The following is a 20394-nucleotide window of genomic DNA, read 5'->3' as shown; positions in this document are numbered from 1 at the left end:
ATAAGATTTCTGTGATATGGTTCCCTATGACAGCCTCCTGAACTTAGGAGATCCCTTCCACTCTTGTACATTATACTCTTAAAAGGCAGACATTTTCAGTAATGTTGCTGTTCTGCATTTGAAATCAAAGATGATTGATGTGTATCTGTTCTGTATCATGAAGATGATAAAAGGAGGCTGTGAAACACAACCAAGAGAAGAATTATTTGGGACAATGAAAATGAAAGCCAATTCTGAAGGGCTGATAGGGTTTTTACAAAAACTGTGTGACATGGAGAAGGTGGATTAAGAAAAAATTCTTGTGCAGCTTTCCTAACACAAACTAGTAGCATCAAATGAAATTTCAACTTGTAGATTTAAAACAAAAAAAGTACTTGCATATAGCTAAACTGTGGTACACTTTGCTACAGGATGCTCTGTGTACCACAAAGCAAATTGTTGAATTTGTAGAAACCTGAATTTAGTTATGTCAATTCTGTTCTTTTTAACGGTCTTTTGAGAGACAATGTGGGAGTCTACATGAGCCTTACGCCTTTAAGTTCCCATTGCAGTCCATGGAAGCTGGAGTGCAAATCAACCACCCAAATGCATGTGACTAAATAGGGAGCTTATATAACTAGACTCAAATCAGTTGCTTGGTTGTGGGGGGTTCCCACCACTTGAGATGGCCTAGTACATCAGACATCTGTGTGGATCTGACAGATTCAACACAGGTGCCATTCATGTCCTTCTGTAGCATCAGCTCTAAGCTGGGCACTTCAGATGGCACTAGGCACTTGTGTGGCAAAAATTTCCCAATGGGATTCAGATTCAAAGACCTTACTTCCCTTTCATGTCTTTGAGTTATACATTGTTATAGGCTGAGATAGTATGCTGAAGAAATACTGTTGTAAATTTAGCTGTTCTTGTACTCTTCCATGACATCTATAGTTAGCCTCTCTTTGATTGACAGCAGAAGACTGGCTGTATCTAAGGTGAATTAATAAAGGAGAGTTTTAAGGATTGACATCTGTCTTTCCTTGTATGTCTGGTATTTTTCAGTCATTCTGCCAGGTTACATTTCTGAGCAACCTGACAAATAGTTCTAACACTCAACAGATCCATTGCTTTGGGTCTTTAAAGTATCACTTAAGAAATCTGAACATTTAGACTTCTGAAGCAGTGAATATTAATCATGCTGGACAAGTGTGAGGAAACTAGTCTTTATGGAAAAAGTCATTTGTATGAAGCAGTCACACACAGAGGTCTAAACTAAATGCCACATTTTGAGGGCCCATAAAAATTATTTCAGAGGTTGAAGGAGCTTAGTGAGATGGATTGCCTTAACTTGTGTCATGCAAAATAGATTCCTCTGCTCTTTTTATATAAATTATCTCATACATTTATTAGTGGGGCCACTGTCAGAGGAGATTCCTTCCTGCTACCCAAACACTTCTTGGGATGGAATGACTAGCTTGTTGGGGGCTTCCATCTCTTGAGGAAACCTGGACAATTAGCTTAAATGACTTTTAATAGCTACATACGGTAGACTGCATCTCATTCTTACACGTTGAAGGACAGTAGGAGGGCAGCTAAAGCAAATAACAAATCTGAAATATTTAAAAGGTTTTTTTGCACTTCGAAGGACACTTCTGTAGGTATTTAATCTATTCAATTTTTTCCTATTGCACTGAGCCCTAGTGGCAAATGTTCTTGAGTAAAATTTTGACTTAACTTTTGAATAACATTTGTCCTTTTTGGAGGAAGGATAATTACAGCTCTAAATATCTTATCTTGAAATCTTCTTAACAGGAAAGATTACTCTGCATGATTTAAAGAAATGTAAGTTGACAAATGTGTTTTTTGATACTTTTTTCAACATTGAAAAATATCTCGACCATGAACAGAAGGATCAATATTCTGTGTTGCGGGTGAGTATGAAGCTTTAAAAATTTTACTAGCTACATGCTTAATGCCTAATACACTTTTGTATAACTTGCAATGTGATTGTTTAGGATGGTGAAGGTGAAAGCCAAGAGATCTCTGATTGGGAGAAGTATGCTGCTGAAGAGTATGATATCCTGGTAGCGGAAGAGGCAGCAAGTGACCAGTGGAATGATGGGTAAGGATGTAGCAGGAGAGTTGGTCTGAGTCCTATCTGCTGATATAAAGCCTCACCATCAGTCTCATCCTTAATGTTATTTTTTGTACAACCTTGTTCTTTGTCTTGTTTAGCCGCATGCTCAGTGGGGAGGAAGAAGTTTGCTTATACCCAGAAAAAAATATTCCTTGACAGTTTATGATCACATTGTTTTTGTCAAAGATTAGGTCCTACTTCAAATATTTGGAGGAAAAAAGATTTTAAACAGTTTCACAACAAAACAAAATGACATTTAAATTTTGAACTTGTTTTTAAGTGAACTAAGAGCCTGTTTTGAGAAACAACTCTTATTTCCAAACTCATCTTTGATATAAGTTGAACTTATATCAACTTAAAGTATTTTCACCTGCATCTGCAGCAGTACAGGCTGTGGGCTGACCTGCTGGAAAGGAACCTTGCAGAGAAGGACCTGGGGGTCTTGGTGGACAACAAGTTGGACATGAGCCAGCAGCATGCCCTCATGGCAAAGAAGGTCAATGGTATCCTGGGCCGCATTTAGGAGGAGCATTACCAGCAGGTTGAGGGAGGTAATCTTTCCCTGCTACTCCATGCTGGTGAGGCCGCACCTGGAATGCTGGGTCCAGGTCTGGGCTCCTTGGTACAAGAGACATGTACATACTGGAATGAGTCCAGCAAAGGGCTACTAAGATGATTAAGGGACTGGAGTATCTCATATGAGAAGATGCTGAGAGAGTGGGACTGTTCAGCCTGGAGAAGAGAAAGCTAAGGGGGATCTTATTGATGTGTATAAATATCTGAAGGGAGGGTAAAAAAGATGCAGCCAGACCTTTCTCAGTGGTGCCCAGTGACAGGACGAGAGGCAATGGGCACAAACTGAAACACTGGGAATTCCATCTGAATATAAGAAAAAACTTTACTGTGAGGGTGACTGAGCACTGGACCAGGTTGCCCAGAGAGGTTGTGAAGTCTCCATCCTTGGAGATATTCAAAACCTAGCTGGACATGGTCCTGGGCAGCCTGCTCTAGGTGACCCTGTTTGAGCAGGGGGGTTGGATCTCCAAAGGTCCTTTCCAACCTCAACCATTCTGTGACTCCTTGCAGTTCTAAAAGAACAAATAAATAATAAATGTTACTATTTCTAAATCATTCCTTTACTTCTTGCTGCATTGCTTCCACAACCTCTTGGAATCTTACTGTACTTGCTGTCAGGTTTTCAAATCTTGTTTTCAATTGGGAGCAATGAAGTTCAGCTTTTAAAGTCTTGGATTTGCCATTTATCATTCTTGTTATTAAAAATAAGCAAAATAAGTGCAGTTTTAACTTGTTTTTGGCCTTAAGTTGATGGACCTGTCTAGCAAAAACATTCCTGCATTTCCTTTCCTCCCATGAGCAGGAACATCTCTTCAAGCCAGACAACAGTATCAATTTTTAAAATGTCTGTGACTCTTGCCCAATCATTTGGAGAAGTACTAGTTATAGATATTCAAGACTGCTCTAAAACCTGAGATAGAAAGATGCTCTAACACAGTGAGTTCAAGAAACGTATTAAAAGAAAACATGTGAGAAGAGGGAAGGGAGAGAATTGTTATAATCACCTAGTATCTTCAGTGTTAAGGGGATCATACTCTTAACTCTTCATGGGGCCATCTCTGGAATTGATTAATATTACAGAACTGACAAGGGCTTTATTGTGCTGTGAGTTAGGCAATATTAGCCTTCAGTTTTTCATCTTTTTTCATCCCTTAAGATCATAGACTAAGTTTGGGGGAGGTGTGGAATATATATGTACCTCTTGACACTTGTTTGTATACTTTGCATTACACAGTCTCAATAACTTAAACTTGATGAATCTAAGGTTGTGAAATGTCACATTGAAATAATCAATGGTAACTGCCACCACTGACAAAACTAGTGGGTTTCCTATAATCCAGCGGAAGATGCAGATTTTTGGCCCTCAGTTCTAGAATGCCCTACTAAAATTAACAGGTTTAAACCATCAGGAGTCAAAACTTAATGTTATTGCTGGACCTAGGCAGACAGGATCAGACTGGCTCCTACAGTGTTGTCTCCTATCACCTCAGTTTCACAAAGGCTCCCCTTAATATCATACAGTAAATCAGTGCATTGGCAGGCCAGCCTGAGAGTCCGAGCTGGAACAGCTGGAATGGCTTTTGGAGACTTCAAGGTACTGTTAAATCTGAACATCTTAAATCTTAGCCAAAACCACTTCCTCAAACTTGATACACTGTAGTGGTTTTCACCTTATTTTCTGTATCTTCTGTTGGTCTTTTTGTTTATTTCTGTCACAGCAATCATCCGTTTTCCACTTTCCTATTTGAAAATTGTGCTACTGCTGTTGTTGTGATCATCTAGAATTTGAGTGGTAAGCTCATTCTGACTGAGATACTAAGTTCCAAAATTCAGAGTTTTTCTGACTAAATTTGTCTTAAGTCCACCTGAGATAAAGTTAGTAAATGTGGATTTTCTGAATTCCAGTAAGATACTATTATCTTCTAGCCACTTGAGCCTCTTATAGCGTTGCTTTGGAATATCCTGAGAAACTAGTTCTTCTGTCACTTAAAGTATACTTTATGGTTCAGTAGCATGCTATATGGTCTTTAAAACCTAATCCTTATCTGGATTGTCATAGAAAGATTTTGGCTGTTTCTCTACCATTCTGTCCTCGGATTGCAATGCAATATCACTGACAACCGAAAGTAAATTGGTGGTAAAATATCCTCTACCTTTTGATACAAGAAAAGAGGGAAGTCAAATTACTCTGTACCTCTGATTAAGGGTTTGAAATTACTGGGCTGTTGTAGGCAAGTATAATTTTGTAAAGTTCTGAGATAATATTTAGGCATGATTCCACCCACAGGTACAGATGGGGTATAAAGAAAGAGCCTCAGGGTACTTTGATTCTGATTCAGTTATGAGCTCACTGACTGCAGCTGTCTCTCAGAGTTAAGAGCATTTCTATGATTCTTGTTTAGGCTAAATTTATATATAAATTATATATACACCTATATATATATAAATCTATATATAATTTAGCCTAAACAAGAATGTGTGTATATATATTTTTATTATTATTATTCCCCCCCCAGATGTCTAATTTTGGTAAAGATGAATGCCACAAAATTCACAGCCAGTATTCTTGCAGTTGGATCACTTTTGTTTCTTTTTGCACAAAACTTTCATTCAAGGTGTACTTGGTATTGTAGTTCTGTGACTTTACACAGAAAGCTTACAATAAAAGCTAAAATACAAAATGTTTCTCAAGTTAAATTTTAGGATTGTATTTTTAAAAAATTAACTTAGAATTTTACCAAAGAGTGAAAATTTAACAAGTCTTGGACACTTAGTTTTTCAGGTACTTCCCTGAAGTTTGTTCCCCTCTCAGCACAGGCACCAGGTTTTCTTTATATGTCCCTGCAGTTACAGTTTAAGTACTATAGAAAATATTGTGGAATTTATGATATGTAAAACAGAGAATCCTAATGACCCTAAAACTTGAAAAAATACACCTTCACTGTGTAAATACACTTCTTAGAATAAAAACACTGGTTTTCCTTAAGGATAATGTAGTGGAGTAGCATGAGATATGGAGGAAGAGGGAAGATGTACAATACTAAAATATCCAGTTTTGTAATACATGTGAGCTTGATGTTTGTAAACGCAAGCAATTCATTAGTTTGAAATTACCTATGCTTCTGGCATTAGTAGGTTCATTACAAATCTTATAGAAGAAAACTGACAGTAATTAAAGAGAAATTAGGTGCTGTATAGAAACACAGCCCAGAATTGATGCAATTTATTAATTACTTTACTTCCGGTTGAATATGATGCACAGACCATGGCTTAAATGTTGGTCCTCCACCTAGATGGATAAAAGCTTTTTTTCCTAAGTGTTCCTGAAGTTTTGCTGCTTAATGTTGCCTTGGAGTACAAATTGTAATGCTGACTGTCTCCAACTTCCATGACTAATTTGTCATGACTTCCATGACTAATTTTGTGTATAACATACACAACTGTATTATTTGGATTGACTAATTGGAGACAAAAATTACATATATTTCATCTTGCTGATTTGTGCCTACATTTGTATCAGCAATTTGTAGGGACTATTGCATTAGAAGTACTGAACTGAGATTTAAAACACAGCAAAGTGAGGATAGCTACCAAGCTGCATGTTGAAAATAAGCAATTGAATCTAAATTGTAAGCACATATATGAACAACTAAAGAGAAGGAACTATATTCTTATCTTGCTTAAGGAAGCACTGTCAATTTGACATGAATTCTTTTTAAGGCTTTCCAAAAGTGAAGGCCAGCAAAAATGTTTTCAAAATTTAACACTAAAATAGAACTAAATCTTTTTCTACAGTTTGATCTGAAAAGGGAGCTTCTTTTCTATTGCTAAAGCTGAAAGAAATGCAAGACCATTAAAAGTAGCTTGCTTGCTACTGCTGGAATAGGACAGTTTCATGAACAAGTATATTAACAAAAAATGTACTATGACCATTTTAAGTTACTGCATTGTACAGAAACTTGCTTCAATTCTGTGACTTCACTTAGTGGCTTGTATTGCCTTGCCTTAACTGAAATGATTGTTTGACAAATTGAAGTAGTTGACAAATTTGATTAATGAAGTTGATTTGATTAACTCTATGGTAAATTTTTTCCTGGCATTCCTATCAAAACATTTAACTTGAAACTTAGGAGTGGTATGCAGAAATCTAGAAATAGGCTGATTTCTTTAACTTTGCATGAGCCATAGAACTGCAAAGAAAAAGAGGACCTTTATGGAGCTGTTGTAGCTGTATGTTTAGATTTTTATAAAACCTCTCTGCTGGGAAGTAGGAATAGTCTTTTTCATACTGTGAGAAGTAGCTCAAAGTACCTGGATGTGTGCCACTTGGAAAGTGTTTTTAAATTTCCTTAATTTGAATATCTTGAAAAGGAGTAAAAGTTATAGTCCATGAGGACACCAGAGCTTTGGAAGAGAACAGGATTTCCATTTGGTCCAGTACAGTTTGAATAATAATCTTCTGAGTTATAGGATAGATGGAATCTACAAAGACTATCTGCGATATCCTCATGCTGTCATTTTTATTGACAGAAAAACTTGCTGTCACCTCTCTGTATCACTACATGATAAACAAATGCAAAAGGTGTGTTTGGGGGGTGGGGGGGGAAGGTCCAAAAAAAAAGGTCCCTCTCAAAAAGATGGAATTAATGGTATAGAAGACTCTAAATTACATGGATGTGAGCTAACACTGTCATTATGGTAGAATACACATTTACTCTATTTTAGGGTTTGTAGTAGATTCCTAGTATTTAAGTATTCTTTGCCCTGTGTCTTCCTCTGAAAGAAAAGACTACTTTCACTAAATGCCACAAAATGCCATATAGAGTCACATTTGAAGAACACTAAAGGAAACAAAGGTTTGGGCCAGTATCTGACAGGACATATTTCAGTGTCTAAACAAGCTTGTTCTTTGCCTAGTCTTGAGGAGATGGAATGATCACGTGCTAAGATGAGATTCAGTAGCATTTAGGAAGATGTGTGTGAACCTAAGTCAACCTAGTCTAGAAAATGGTCAGTTCTTTAATGTCACATCATAAATCTCTACTGAGACTAGAGTTCATTCAAGTTAATTTTTTTTCAGTTATCAATTATAGATTGTTTCCACCTAAATAGTGCTGAAGCAAATCTTTTTAAATATCAGCCTTCACTGATATGAGTTAGTTAAACATTACATTTCATTACCTGTCATTACCTATCTGTTTATTTTAATGATCACCAGGTGGTTATGAATATTTATTTCTCATTAAACAATTGACTCTTGCTTTCTAGCATCTGCTTAAACGTACAGTTGGTTACTATCACTTCTTTGTGCTCATGCCCATTTTAATAATTTTTAGTATTTTCTGCTTTGTTGTGTATACTTAAGGTGTATTCTGTTCTCCCTAATTCAACCTAATTTAAGCTTCTTTGAAAAGAAAGTGAAGGATTTCTGTCAAATATTTACGTCTTGCATTTGACAGTTTCAAACTTAGGAGTAGCCCACTAGAGCACTATGTGCCTTGAATCCTTCCAGTATGGCTGTATATGTCAAGTTCTACACATGATGGGAGAGTAAACTAGCTTTAACTTAAATGAAAGTGGTGCAGAAACTGAGTGCTGCATTTGGTTATGTGTTTCTTTACCCTACTTTAAATATAAAATATTGGAAACTATGTTCTTCCTATAGGGTGCCTCATTAAGGTTGTAACCCTTAGGCACTTCGCAACATACCTAAATTTTCTTTCTTGTCCATTTCTAGGTATGAAGCAGAACTGAATCCTGTAGACCATCAGAAGGCCAATGTTCTAAAGTATCAAATGGAAAAAAGACCATTTTTTGAAATGCCTTCCCATCTGGCTGATGTAGACTTGGATGAATATGACTATGAAGAGGACTTTGAGTAGTGATTATAGCCAACACTTGCAGAAGAAAAGGGACAGTCTGCAGCAGGTCTGCTACACACCTATATGTTTCAGTGGGTTTTTTTTCCAGGAAGTCAGCTGAGTTTTGTGCTAAAAATAATCACTAGACTACCTTTTAAAGAAAGTAAGTGCGTTTGTATGGAATGATGAAACTTTTTGTATTTATTCAATAGTCTATAGTTTGTAAAATAGTTTAAATATTTATTTATAGATGTTGCATAATTCCTTCTTGGAAGAATAACAATATTTGACTGTAGAGAAAAGTAATATACTGTTTTTAAGATGACTATATAACTCTAAGTTGATGTGTGGTGCACTGACCATCTCCATCCCATATGTAAATAAATGTCCCTGTCCTGGTATGGGAAACAAGGAGACAATTTATACATGACCTGCAATGCTTATGCTCGTGACAGTTTCTAGGTTTTTGGGGGGGGGGGGTTGCCTTGACAAGGAAGAGAGATTACTGTGAGTACATGAATCAGCTCTTATTTACAAACACTGTTTCATTTGACAAGCTGAGCGTATTAGTGCACATGGAAAACTAATGGCTGAAACAAGTTGCTCCTCTTTTCTGTGTAGTCCTTGTTTGCCCCAACTTTAACTTTGCTTGCCCTTTTAAACTTAAGTCTTTTCATTGATGTTCATTATAAAAAGATTATTTAATAATGAAGTCTGTTTTAGTGTTCATACTTGATCCAAAATGAGTGTTTTAATTCATGTAGAAGGAACCAACTTTTTTAAGTCCTTTGTATAAATGTTACTTGATCAGTGATGTGCACTAATTTGTTGTGGGCATTCAGTGCTTTTGTCTGTCCCCTGCCTTCAGTTGTTTGCTATTGACACATTCCATGGATACTCAGTGTCACAGCAGCTTGAAATTGTTGCCTCACTTTACTGTTAAACAGATTTTGTTGAAAAATGTATAAAAAGATGTAAGTTATTTTTGGTTGCAGTGTAGATCTCAAATGTTTAAAAATCATGTTTGTATTTTCAAATAAAGATTTTCATACATGTAATTTACTGATTCTAATTACTGTGGTATGTGCTACATAATTAACTTCTTACTGTTAAAGATCCATTTAAGATAATATGGGTTACATATGTATGCACTCTGGTTAGGTAATTGCATCAAGCTGCATGCTCAGAAAAATTAAGCTCTAGCAGATTTTTCTTCTTCCAAAAGCCAGTGTTTCTAAGCAGCTGGAAGTGGTACAGAAAAAGCAATTCCACTCAGCTCATCACAAGATTTACATAAAGAGACTTAGAAACCTGTGTCATAAATGTAGTGAAACTAATCACTAACATGTGTTAGTGAATTTTACCAAGGAAAACACAAGTTATTCTAATCCCATTCTAAGAAGTTCTCTGTTTTGTTTTGTTTTTTTCTTTTTAATAAAACTGTGGTGGTTTATTCTAATTTTAATGGAAACTCTTAAGTGTTAAATTTCTTTAGTATTGGTCAGACACCTTCCCCACCTCCTTGCCCTTTTTTTTTTATATTTATATATAAATATATATACACACACTAGACATGTACAGGGCATTTATTTTAAGCTCCCTCTCTGAGGTACCATGTGGAAGCATGATGAATTTGCTCTCTAGGATATGATCTTAAATTTCTTCTGATGTTCAAGAGGTTGTAATCTGCTGCTTTTCTCTTACCTGAAACCCTTCATCTGGAAGTCAGTTTCTTAAAAACACTTGTAAACGGACATATACAGCCAAGGATTTTCTCATCACACAATGACACTTCTCTATTAAACACAAAGAGGTAAGGTACATGGTAGAGTTTCTTTGCAGAACCAGTAGGCAGTGTTGCTGCTTTATATTTAATGAATAGCCTGTTAAATCCTGCTCTCAATTATACTTTGATAGCCCTGTCCCATTTTCCTAAAGGTCTTGCACAGGTTTAATAGAGTAAAATACAGTGTTACTGTGGAAATAGCTTTTCTTGCAATGCATTAAGTAGACAGACTAGTGCACCTTCCCACAGAAGGATAATTTACATCCTTATTACTTTTGTTACAAGACTAACTTACACGGTAGCTTAAATCATCTATGTTTGCTGTGGTCTGAGGTATAACAGCTGTATTCTGCCTACCACATAAGTGTTTAGGCTAGATCTGCATTTGTGGATGATGGCAGCACCACAGTGCTGAACCCTAACTAACTTTTAAATGCCCACCCACTGTGTATTTCTAGGGACACAGTTCAGGTAGGAGGGTATATAGAGTGAGTCACAGTGGGATCAAAAACAAATTGATCTGAGTGAGAATCTATATTATATACCAGCCAGTAAAAATGCTGAAGACTACAGCAGCCTTAAATTTCACCTGTCTGAGACTTAAGAGTCTAGAACATACTTTCTTCTATTCTAACTGAGATGGAGTGAGGGCTAAGGAAGGACACCTGCTAACTCCCCATTCCTTGCACTAGCTTACTGAATACTTTAACTATTCAAATGAAACACAATGGTTTCATTATTGCCACTTCAGGATACCTGATAGCCTGTTACCTGGGGGACATTCATGGCTTTCACTTTCATGTTCTTGGGAGCTGAATTCTCTGTATATTTAATAAAAGGGCAGATTAGAAGACCATTATCACTACTGTTCTTTCTCCAGACTGTGTGGAAATATCACTTGCACTGTCCAGTACTAATAGATAGCAGCGGTTATGTATGTGGTTTATTTTGTACAGTTACAATCCAAAACAATAAAAAAATCAAAGCTGATGATTGATTGATTGATTGATGATGATGAATGCAGCATACAATTCCATTGAGCAGTGACAAAGGGTCAGCAAAAGCAGCCAGAATCCCCCGGCCTACTGCCTCTGAAACACTCTGAGTGAAGAACATTTTTGGAAAAATGGAAAAGCTACTTTTGAATTGCCATTTTTTTTACAATCTATTTACATCGTATTTTCAAGCTTTATGTTTTCCAATACATTATCACTGTGTAAAGGATTTCTGCCCAAGTAAAATACTTAGTTAGCTGGTCCATTCTTTTTTTTTTCTTTTCTTTTCTTTTCTTTTTTTCTTTCTTTCTTTTTTACTACAAGTCTTGATGCAAGTTTCCCTGGAGCATACCCTGATTCCCACAGACAACTAACTATGGTTCTATAAGCATCAGGGTTCAGAAATACTTTAAGAAGATTTGATCCAGCTTTTCTATTTAACAGGCAGGAAACAGTACAGCCAAGTCACCCAGCAAGTGATGTGGTCACCCAGTGGTCACACCTAGGCCAGGTCCCTTTCTCCCCATGACCAGGTACAAAGAAGTACATATGCGCCTTGGTTATCTCAAATGGCAAAGAGTGCATCCAGCAGAACAGTGCCCCAGGTCTGATCTGAGCCAGTTAGTTAGTCTCATCTAGTTTACAGACTCTTTGAGCTAGTATTTCTAAACTACTCTGATTCCAATTCTTAGTTTGGGCATTTTTCCAAGAGAGTACAGAGGACGAGGATGACAAAGTTTAGTAATAATGTCCAGAACTCCCACAACCTTAGAAGCACAATACCAGTCAAACCGACAAATGGCAATGTGGAGAAATCAACCACAGTGCTAACAACTGGTTCTGAGTGGGTGCCTACACAGGGAGATTTGACTTTGTATCTATCTGCTACTTGCTGGCTAGGCTTTAGATACCCAAAAAGAACTGTCTCACTTCCTTGGTTGATGCTGTCACAACCAAGTTTTCGGTTAAACAGTTTCCAGAAAGAAGTGGTAACATGTTCTTAACTTCCATTTCTCCTGTCAGCTTCTTCTCAGCTGTCCTATACCAGAAGAAAAAAAGAATATTCGTCAGTCATACTGTCAAGAAAACATCATATAGGTGCACGTAGAGAATTAGAATAAAGGTGTGGCCTCTATCCACTTAGCAATTTGGCCACAGCTGGCTACTGGAAAGCACTACACTTAGCTTCCACAACAGGAAAGAGGTATCTCTATACCATGAGGAGCCCAGAAAAGACACCGTATACACTGTCCACACAGGTAGAGGATGTTAGTGCATTTTCTGTATGGCTTCTGTCTTGGTCCACTGATTTACTTTTATTATCTTCTATTGACTGCTCCAATCACATTGTCCAAACAAACCAGTATTCTAAATTTTAACAGGCATATGACTAGAATAAAAGGTAGGGAAAGTCTACCTTTTCTTCTTTTTTCTTTTTTTTTACATACCAAGTATGGTCCTTTTAAAGGACCACTCAAGTATGAGAAGAGATCATTTGCTCAACTTTACAGGAACACCTCATTTAAGAACTCAAAAAAACAGAAAATGTCTTCTAATGTGGCTATAGATCTCAGATAATCACAAGACACTAGAAATCAAGGGGCTGCCTGAATCACTGCAAAAAAACTGGCTGCCAAACCCTGGGTTTACAAGTGCAGAGGGCAGGAGCATATACAAGAGGAAAACCTAGAACTTAGCCCCATGCAATGGCTGACACAGCAAACTGTTAGAGGAAGGAAGGGAAGTGACAGCTGGTGGACATGGCTTCATTTTTTCCTGTTTCAATACAATCACTGCTTCAAGACTCAAGATTTACAACAGCCTATTTGAGACCTCGCACTTTCCTGTCCCAAAGGGCTAGAAGACCTTCACTGCTGCAAGTATTCATTTCTGAGCTGAGACCCAGGCAGACAGCTGCAGTTTTGCTACACTAACATCTGATCTTGAAGGCAATCAGTGCCCACAAGAAACCCCAGGCCATGCCAGCTGCTCTCCAAGCCCACAACATTCACATGCTTCCCTTCAAATCCCCAGCTGGTTTGGAGACAAGTTTATCTCCCAGACAGGCTCTTATGGAAAAGGACAAGAAACAAGGGACACTTCACAGAAATTCCTGGGCTGACCACTGGTCAGACCACATCATTGAGTCTTTCAATCTAAAGAGCACAATGCAAACACCATTTTTGCAGCTGACATTCCCTACAGGCCATGCAGCAATACGATCTCTGCAATGCACCAGTAATATGAAGCAACTAAAGCAAATGGCTCTTAATTAAGAAGTTTCACAGTATGGGAAAAGGAAACTGGATCCTCCTCATAACATATCCTAGCTGGTTTTCAATGTACCTTAGGATGTCTAGATGCTACAGTAAGAATTGTATGAGACATGCAGATACACAACTTTTGAACAAGGAGACCTCAGTCAGGGCTGGAAAGGGGAGAAATGAAAACCTCTTTTCTCAGGTTGAAAGGGGTGACAAATGAGCATGCTAGCCAAATGGGTTCTCATGTGGTTCTGAACTCACATTCACCCACCTCAAGTACAGTTGTCCAGAGAGCTGGAAAACCCAAGGCTAAATTACCATTACCTGGTCTGCACCAACCACATCAATATCAACATCTTCACTTGTGTCTTCTGCTTGATCCTGTACTGAGACAGCTTCTGTCTTGATTTCATGTTGGCTGAAACAAAAAGCCAAGTCTTGAGAAGCTGTTTACAACAGAGGTTCTACATTGCACAACTTTGCTTAAGGCAGAGTAGCTCACACATTAAGATCTGGTTTTGAGATACCCACATAAGGCAGCCCAAAGTTTCTGGCCCGGTATTTCCCAGATACAGAAGAGCTTATGCTCTGAGGAATTTCTATTAAAGCAGTTCAGAAACAAAACATCAATCTAAACAGGGGCTGGATCTGCAACCACCTACATGTTTAATTAAGTTCTTCCTATTTCACTTGTATTTAACAGGTCCATGTGAACAGGTGTCCCATGATCTGGAAAAATATGCATCTTTCTGGGATTTGTGTTTCATCTTTTAACCTACCAACATAGGGAAATGGCATGTAACATCTCAATAAATGAACTGTATTATGGAAAAAGATGTCCCAGTTGAGCACTCCAAGTGTGTTACAGAGCTCTAGAGTGCAGACTCACTATTTCTGCAATACATCCAGTTCTGCAGGTTTTCACTCGTGTGCATGCGCAAACTGCACACAGATATGTACCTTCCTAAAAGAAAGGCACCAGTTACATAGTAGTTAGTAGCAGATCTGCAGAGTCAAGAATCCTCTCTTTCACTCTCAGACAGAGAAGCAGAAAGCACTCATCTCCAGGCTGCAGCAAACAGCCAGGGAGTAACTGAAACCACAGGTCTCTGATCAGGATCAGAGACGAGAAGTGGGGCAGGGAATCCTCCTTCTTTCTTGTCTTTTTCTTCGCCTGCTTGAGGTTACTCCAGGGAATAATGGGAGCCATGGGACAGCGGGGAACAATCAGGTTGAAGCAGCAAATGTAGATACTGGTCTGAGGAAACCAAAACCACAACTTGTCCTTGGGACACAGCCTATACGACAGACAACAGGCACACACAGTCTGTCCCTTTGCACAGGGAAGTATTATATAAAGCAGTAGGTAGACCCCACCTATCAATACCAGGACAGTGAAGGAGCTTGTAAAGTGTAACACTCTCACCTGTATCTTCTCTGCAGCCCTACTGGACAAAGGAATGGCAAATGTTCCTGCAAGTGCATCTCTCGAGATTTCAGCTTCTTTCTGCTTTTCCCTGCAGCGGAGGCAAGCTGGGAAGCACACTGGAAGTCTGGATCTTTGCTTGCTGCTTCAGTGTGGCTGGTTTCAGGCAAAGACCCTGGAACAGACAGTAAACAGACCCTGTTCTTCAGCCTCACCCTCAGAGGTCATGAGATGGCCATTTCCAACAGCAGCGTTCCTTACTATGGGGAAGCAATGGAGGCCAAGCTCAAAGAGAGACTTGGAGCAAAGCATTCATTTGTTGAAGGACCCAGCTAAAAGCCACACAAGAGAAAATCAAATTAATTTGCCCACTGGTCACTTTTGCAATTTAGATTTATGATCCTGTCCCCATTCCACTGCCAAGTCTACATAAACCTCAAGAAAGGAGTGCCTTTGAGACACAGAGGAACAAGCTGTTTGAAGGCAGGTCACTGAAAAGAAAAACTCTGAGAAAGAATGAGAGAGAAACTAAAGGATGCTCTGGAAAAAAATGCCCTTTCCTTCAAAAACAGTATGTGTCCATAACATAGAGCATTTTTACTGGCAACTGTTTTCATCACGGCTTTACTACATTTAACTAATCCTCACCATACTGGTGGGGCAAATACCTCATTACAGATTGGAAAGCCATGAGAGCTGCTAAAGCCTGGATTTAGCCCACATGACTGTAACCCCTGAAGGCAGGAGCATAGTCCTGCAGGTCCTTAGAGATTCAACAGAGGGAAAGACCCCAGAGGATAATTCAGCCCAGGTATCTGAATCGCCTTCTGGAAATACCTCTCCTCTCTTGATTATCTACAAGACCCTAGAGCAACAATGCCCGTAACTTAACAACTGGAAGTAATGAACCCAGCCCCAAAGGCACAGACAAATGCCAGAGCTCAAACAGAGAAGAATACAAGATTATCTGAATATGCAGGGTCAAAAGACCAACCTTTCTCCTAGCGAGTGATGAAAAGGCCTTTAACAACAACAAGGCTGAAGGCAAAAAACAGAATTCAAACTGGTAAGTCTGCAACATCCAAACTGTGATACTGCTAATATAAAGCATGAAGAAGTGTGTTTTGCTGGGACACGGCAAACCCAGCTGATCCAGAACAGTGAAGTTTTCATACCATTAGACAATTTCCTTTTAAAAGAAGATGTCTTAGATGTGCCCACGGGGGACCACTCTCCTAAACTGCTGAGGACAGAGCTCTCCTCATCTTCATTTGCCAATAAAGAGTTTCTGTACCAAACCAAAGGCTGCCATTCGTCTCCTCTGCAAGACAGTGGTTCTGCTATATACCTCTGTAAGTAAGCGTACCTGGAGAAAACCAAAAGCAAGCATAAGAAAACTCGGTATCTTTTCCCTCAATATCCAGGGAAGGTATTGCTAGAAAGGCATTTTTCCTTAACTCTACAAAGAGTTCAGGCAGAACTGTCAATCAGGAAAAGGAAAGGGCATCCTGTTTCCTAGAAATCAAAATCAGTGTACATGCCCTCAAAGCTAAGAGACTGCTTAAACTTTAGCATTAGAAACGTTTGATTCCTAGGAACTACAGAGCTACATCAGTCTCTAAAAAGAATTCGTTATGCAGGAAAAGTCACTGCCAATTGCTCCTGCCAGGAAGCAGTTTGAACAGAGCAGTACTCTGAGAGGATGCACCCCTTTTCCTGCCTCATTGATTGCAACGCAAAGAAGAACCCAAGTGAGTGATACTCCTTGTGATGCAGTAGTATAGCAGGTCAGGAAATGGGAGATTTGGACCAGGAAGTGCCTGTTCTATCAAAATTTAAAAAACAAACATTTTTTTGTACTGTCATAACAACCCCAATCCAATTCTCTCAGGTTCCTAATAAAATTTCAAGTATCTGAAAAAAGCAGTTAACAGCTCTGCAGTTATGACAATACAGGGGATACAGGAAACATTGGTTCAAATTCCTGTTCTGCCAGATTCTAACCAGAAATTTGACATCAGGCCTCCCTAAATCCTAGGTGAATTATTTAATTGCCAAGCTATCACCTTTTCTGGAGCAAGGAGGTCTCCTTCAGACATTCGTTTTGGAAAATAAGGATATTTCTGACAAAAGTCTTTCTCATCCACTTCTATTTCACAACTAATAAGAAATGAAAAGCAGTCTGACTCAGGATTAGAAACTGGATATTTGCTACATTTCAGCTACAGCTCATCACTTTAAAATTAAGTCCAGTGTTATTAAAACAGACCCCACCTTAGCAAATACCAGAAGTGACAGTTTTAACACCAGCCTGCACAGTGTATTATTCTTTCTTTGATTAGGAGTGTGGCCTGGAAAATATCAGACATTTCAATCGCTCTGCAAAACAAGAAAACTAGAGCTGGGAGGCAGTTAGGGTAAGCACTGACTCTGAAACAATTAGAGTCATGCACCCGGGGAGCCCCAGGGATCAAGAAGCCCTGGTAATGGAATTTGTTGGTTTCAAACAAGCACGTATTGTAACTACTGTTTTAAGGTCTAATCCAGCTGCTATCAAAGTCAATGGAAAGACTCCTACTGATTCAGGAATCAGGCCCTTCATGCTGCTTGCTATTCAATAACTCGTTTCTTGTGCATATTTTGTGGCACAGACCAATTGACAAGTCAGATATTTTACTGCTATAATCTGAGCAATTACAGGAAGAGGAGGTTAAAACCCATATACTTAGATGGTGTTGAAATATACTCCTTTCTAACAAATGCCCATATTCTGTATCTCATCTGTTATAGGTACATTCACATATGTTAATATACAGACCTGGACATCAATCCTATGATTAATAACAAAAATGAAAATAACCAGATATTTATTTCCAAAAGTTCACGTTGACTTAAAACATTCCATCCAGTAATTTATGATGCAGCTAAACCTAAATATTTCTACGAGAAAATATAATCTCCAGCCCCTGCAAGGCATTTTAAGCCTCCCAGAATAGAAACTCTAGAAACATAGTCTGAACGTAGTTGTGGATAAAACTGCAATTTCCCCCCCTGTGAATTTTATTGTTTCCCATTTGTTTCCAGCAGCAGTGGGTTGGTCTAAGGCAGTAGAAACTAAAGTCAAGGAGCATTCCCTGCTAGGTTTTGTATTTCTCACAAAAGTTTTCAAGGAATAAACCTGCCTGAATGTATATAATACTGCTTTCCTGGAACATAACCATAGGTCAGGAAGTTAAATACAGCTATAGGAGAAAAATCATCAGGATATATAGCCTTAAACCTGCCCACATCAGTGATGAAATATTTCCCTCTTGTCTAATTAAAAATACTCCCTGGAGGTAAATGAAATTATGAAGTTTTTCAAGGATGGATTAACAAAAGTCTACTTATTGTGGAAATGTCACCACATTGATGATAACAGCAGTTTAAAATCCAGACCACAAGGGCCGAATTGTACAGAAATTGTACAAAACCAGTTCTAGTGCTGTATGTCAAAGATTCTGTCTGAGAAAAATGTAAGAACAGAAAGGGAACTTATCACTACCTATAGATAAACCACTTTAGACTACCAGGTTTCTAGTCAGTCTATGTCAAATATTTTTCTTCTATATTTTTCATTTTTGGTTTGAATTCTTTTTTTAAAATACAGTCTGGGTAGCTGGCAATCAGTAATGTATTTTATTTGCCATAAAAAGTAACAGGAAATTACACATTTTACTGCTCTTGACCTTTGCTATTTAAAACCTGGTTGATGAACCCCATGGAAGCTAACCTCCAATTTAAGTTAAAAGTGACACAAGCAGCAAACAAGTTACATGGGGCTCAGCAAGATGTGTTTTTTTTGGGTTTTTTTTACTCGCTGCTGGCTTCTTATCCAAAGTGAAACCTTTCTTCTCAGGTACTAGAGTAATTTGCTCAGAAATTCAAAAAGACAAATGTGTCTTAATATTTCATCTTACATTCCAAAGTCTTCAAATATACTCTCAGGAAAAGGGAAATACCTGCTATATATTTTGAAATTATTTTCACAGTGTCTATAAATAGAAGACTGAAGTGCAGAGATCCAAAAGAAGCAGCACTGACCAAGAAAGTAATGACAAAGGTCAAGTAGAGGGAATTATTTCCTTCCTAAAAATGAGCTGAGGCAGGTGAAGAAGGCAATAACAAATATAATCATCCATCTCTCTGTTAAGCATGCATAATACCCAATGATGCCAGAATAAAGATACTATTCTTATATCATTAAATTTAAATATTTAAACCACTGTAAAACACAGAGGCTTTGAAGTAGACCAGGCCCCATTTCCCTGTAAACAGCAAATTCTTAAACATCCCTATTATGAATAGTGACATGTATATCTTTCTATTCCAAGCATATTACATGGGACTTGCCATCCAGTCCTGAACTTGTGGAATTTGATCATTACAAAATAATGATCCATGAATTACCTCTTCCTCAATATTTTCTGCCTTGCTTTCTCTTCAGAAAAGCATTCCTGCTTCTCCACTAGTCACTCAAGTTGCAGATCCCTTCCAACAAGTTAACACTGTCTTCTCCTTAGAAAAATTCCTACATGTGGCTGTCTAAAAAAGGGCTAGAACGGATACTGCATATATAATCTGGAATAACTGCTACTACAAAATTAAATGGAAAAGAGATCAAACAAGTGACTCTCCAGGCAACAGCTGACTGATTTCAAAAGTTCTCTGAAAAATCCCTGATCAATTTTTCCAACATCGCAGGTCAAGCATCCTATCTACAGGGATACAAACAGGAACACAACTGTCCGTGTATGATAGTGCACAAGAACTTAACTTACACTAGCCTTTTGTCAGGCTTTAGCAGCTTGTTGGAAAATTCACTGATGATTAACAGAAAGCTTAATTTAGGAGGCAGACATTTTCCATCCATTCCAGTAGCTCCTTGAAAGGCAAATTCAATTCCTTCCCTATTGGGAGGAAAAAAATAGAGAACAAAGTAACATAATGAACAACTAATAAAATCAATGACCAAGGACAAAGTGACAACACGTGGCACTTACTTGTGTATCATGGCTACAGATTCTCTAGATTTCACCTGGTCCCAGCCAAACGTTAGCGAAAAACGACGAGCGAGTTCTTTCATGTTTGTGAAGGAAGCAGAGGACAAGTCCATACCACTGCTGCTGTCATGGCTTTCTACGTGTGTCTGAAACAGCTGCAAAAAAAGGCCCAAATAACAGTATGTAAACCTAAAGGCAAGCAAAGTATCAGAAGGACATAGAGAGATGCACACCAAGCAACAGATTGTTCGCACAGACAGAAGCCTTACAAAAGAACAGGCAACTCATGTACTTTAGAAGTATACATCACTGGAACAAGCATGAGGAA

General features: G+C 38.3%; 2 protein-coding genes across 9 annotated transcripts in view; one reads left to right on the top strand and one right to left on the bottom strand.

The window, feature by feature from the left end:
• Positions 1-9919, top strand: part of PPP2R3B (protein phosphatase 2 regulatory subunit B''beta) — a 54502-nt gene extending 44583 nt beyond the window's left edge. For 2 of the 5 annotated variants that reach the window (XM_067295935.1, XM_013950830.2), the window contains 3 exons: positions 1792-1910; positions 1995-2101; positions 8430-9919. In XM_067295935.1, the coding sequence (XP_067152036.1) occupies positions 1792-1910; positions 1995-2101; positions 8430-8574 (371 nt within the window). In that variant the 3' untranslated portion in view covers positions 8575-9919. Of the gene's footprint in view, positions 1-1791; positions 2102-8429 lie in introns of those variants that run through there. The other 3 variants (XM_067295951.1, XM_067295961.1, XM_067295943.1) reach the window with 3 other exon arrangements.
• Positions 9920-11260: 1341 nt separating this feature from the next.
• LOC106491237 (cohesin subunit SA-2-like) overlaps positions 11261-20394 on the bottom strand; it is a 63003-nt gene continuing 53869 nt past the window's right edge. For 3 of the 4 annotated variants that reach the window (XM_067295898.1, XM_013950808.2, XM_013950819.2), the window contains 6 exons: positions 20067-20221; positions 19845-19973; positions 16200-16390; positions 15025-15199; positions 13923-14016; positions 11261-12373 (listed from right to left, as the gene is read on the bottom strand). In XM_067295898.1, coding sequence (XP_067151999.1) covers positions 12365-12373; positions 13923-14016; positions 15025-15199; positions 16200-16390; positions 19845-19973; positions 20067-20221 — 753 coding nt within the window. In that variant the 3' untranslated portion in view covers positions 11261-12364. Of the gene's footprint in view, positions 12374-13922; positions 14017-15024; positions 15200-16199; positions 16391-19844; positions 19974-20066; positions 20222-20394 lie in introns of those variants that run through there. The other variant, XM_067295910.1, reaches the window with a different exon arrangement.

Source organism: Apteryx mantelli, chromosome 1 (assembly GCF_036417845.1).
Source record: "Apteryx mantelli isolate bAptMan1 chromosome 1, bAptMan1.hap1, whole genome shotgun sequence".
NCBI classification, from domain to species: domain Eukaryota; kingdom Metazoa; phylum Chordata; class Aves; order Apterygiformes; family Apterygidae; genus Apteryx; species Apteryx mantelli.
Note: the sequence above shows the minus strand (reverse complement) of the source record. Positions and strands in the feature narration are given on the sequence as shown.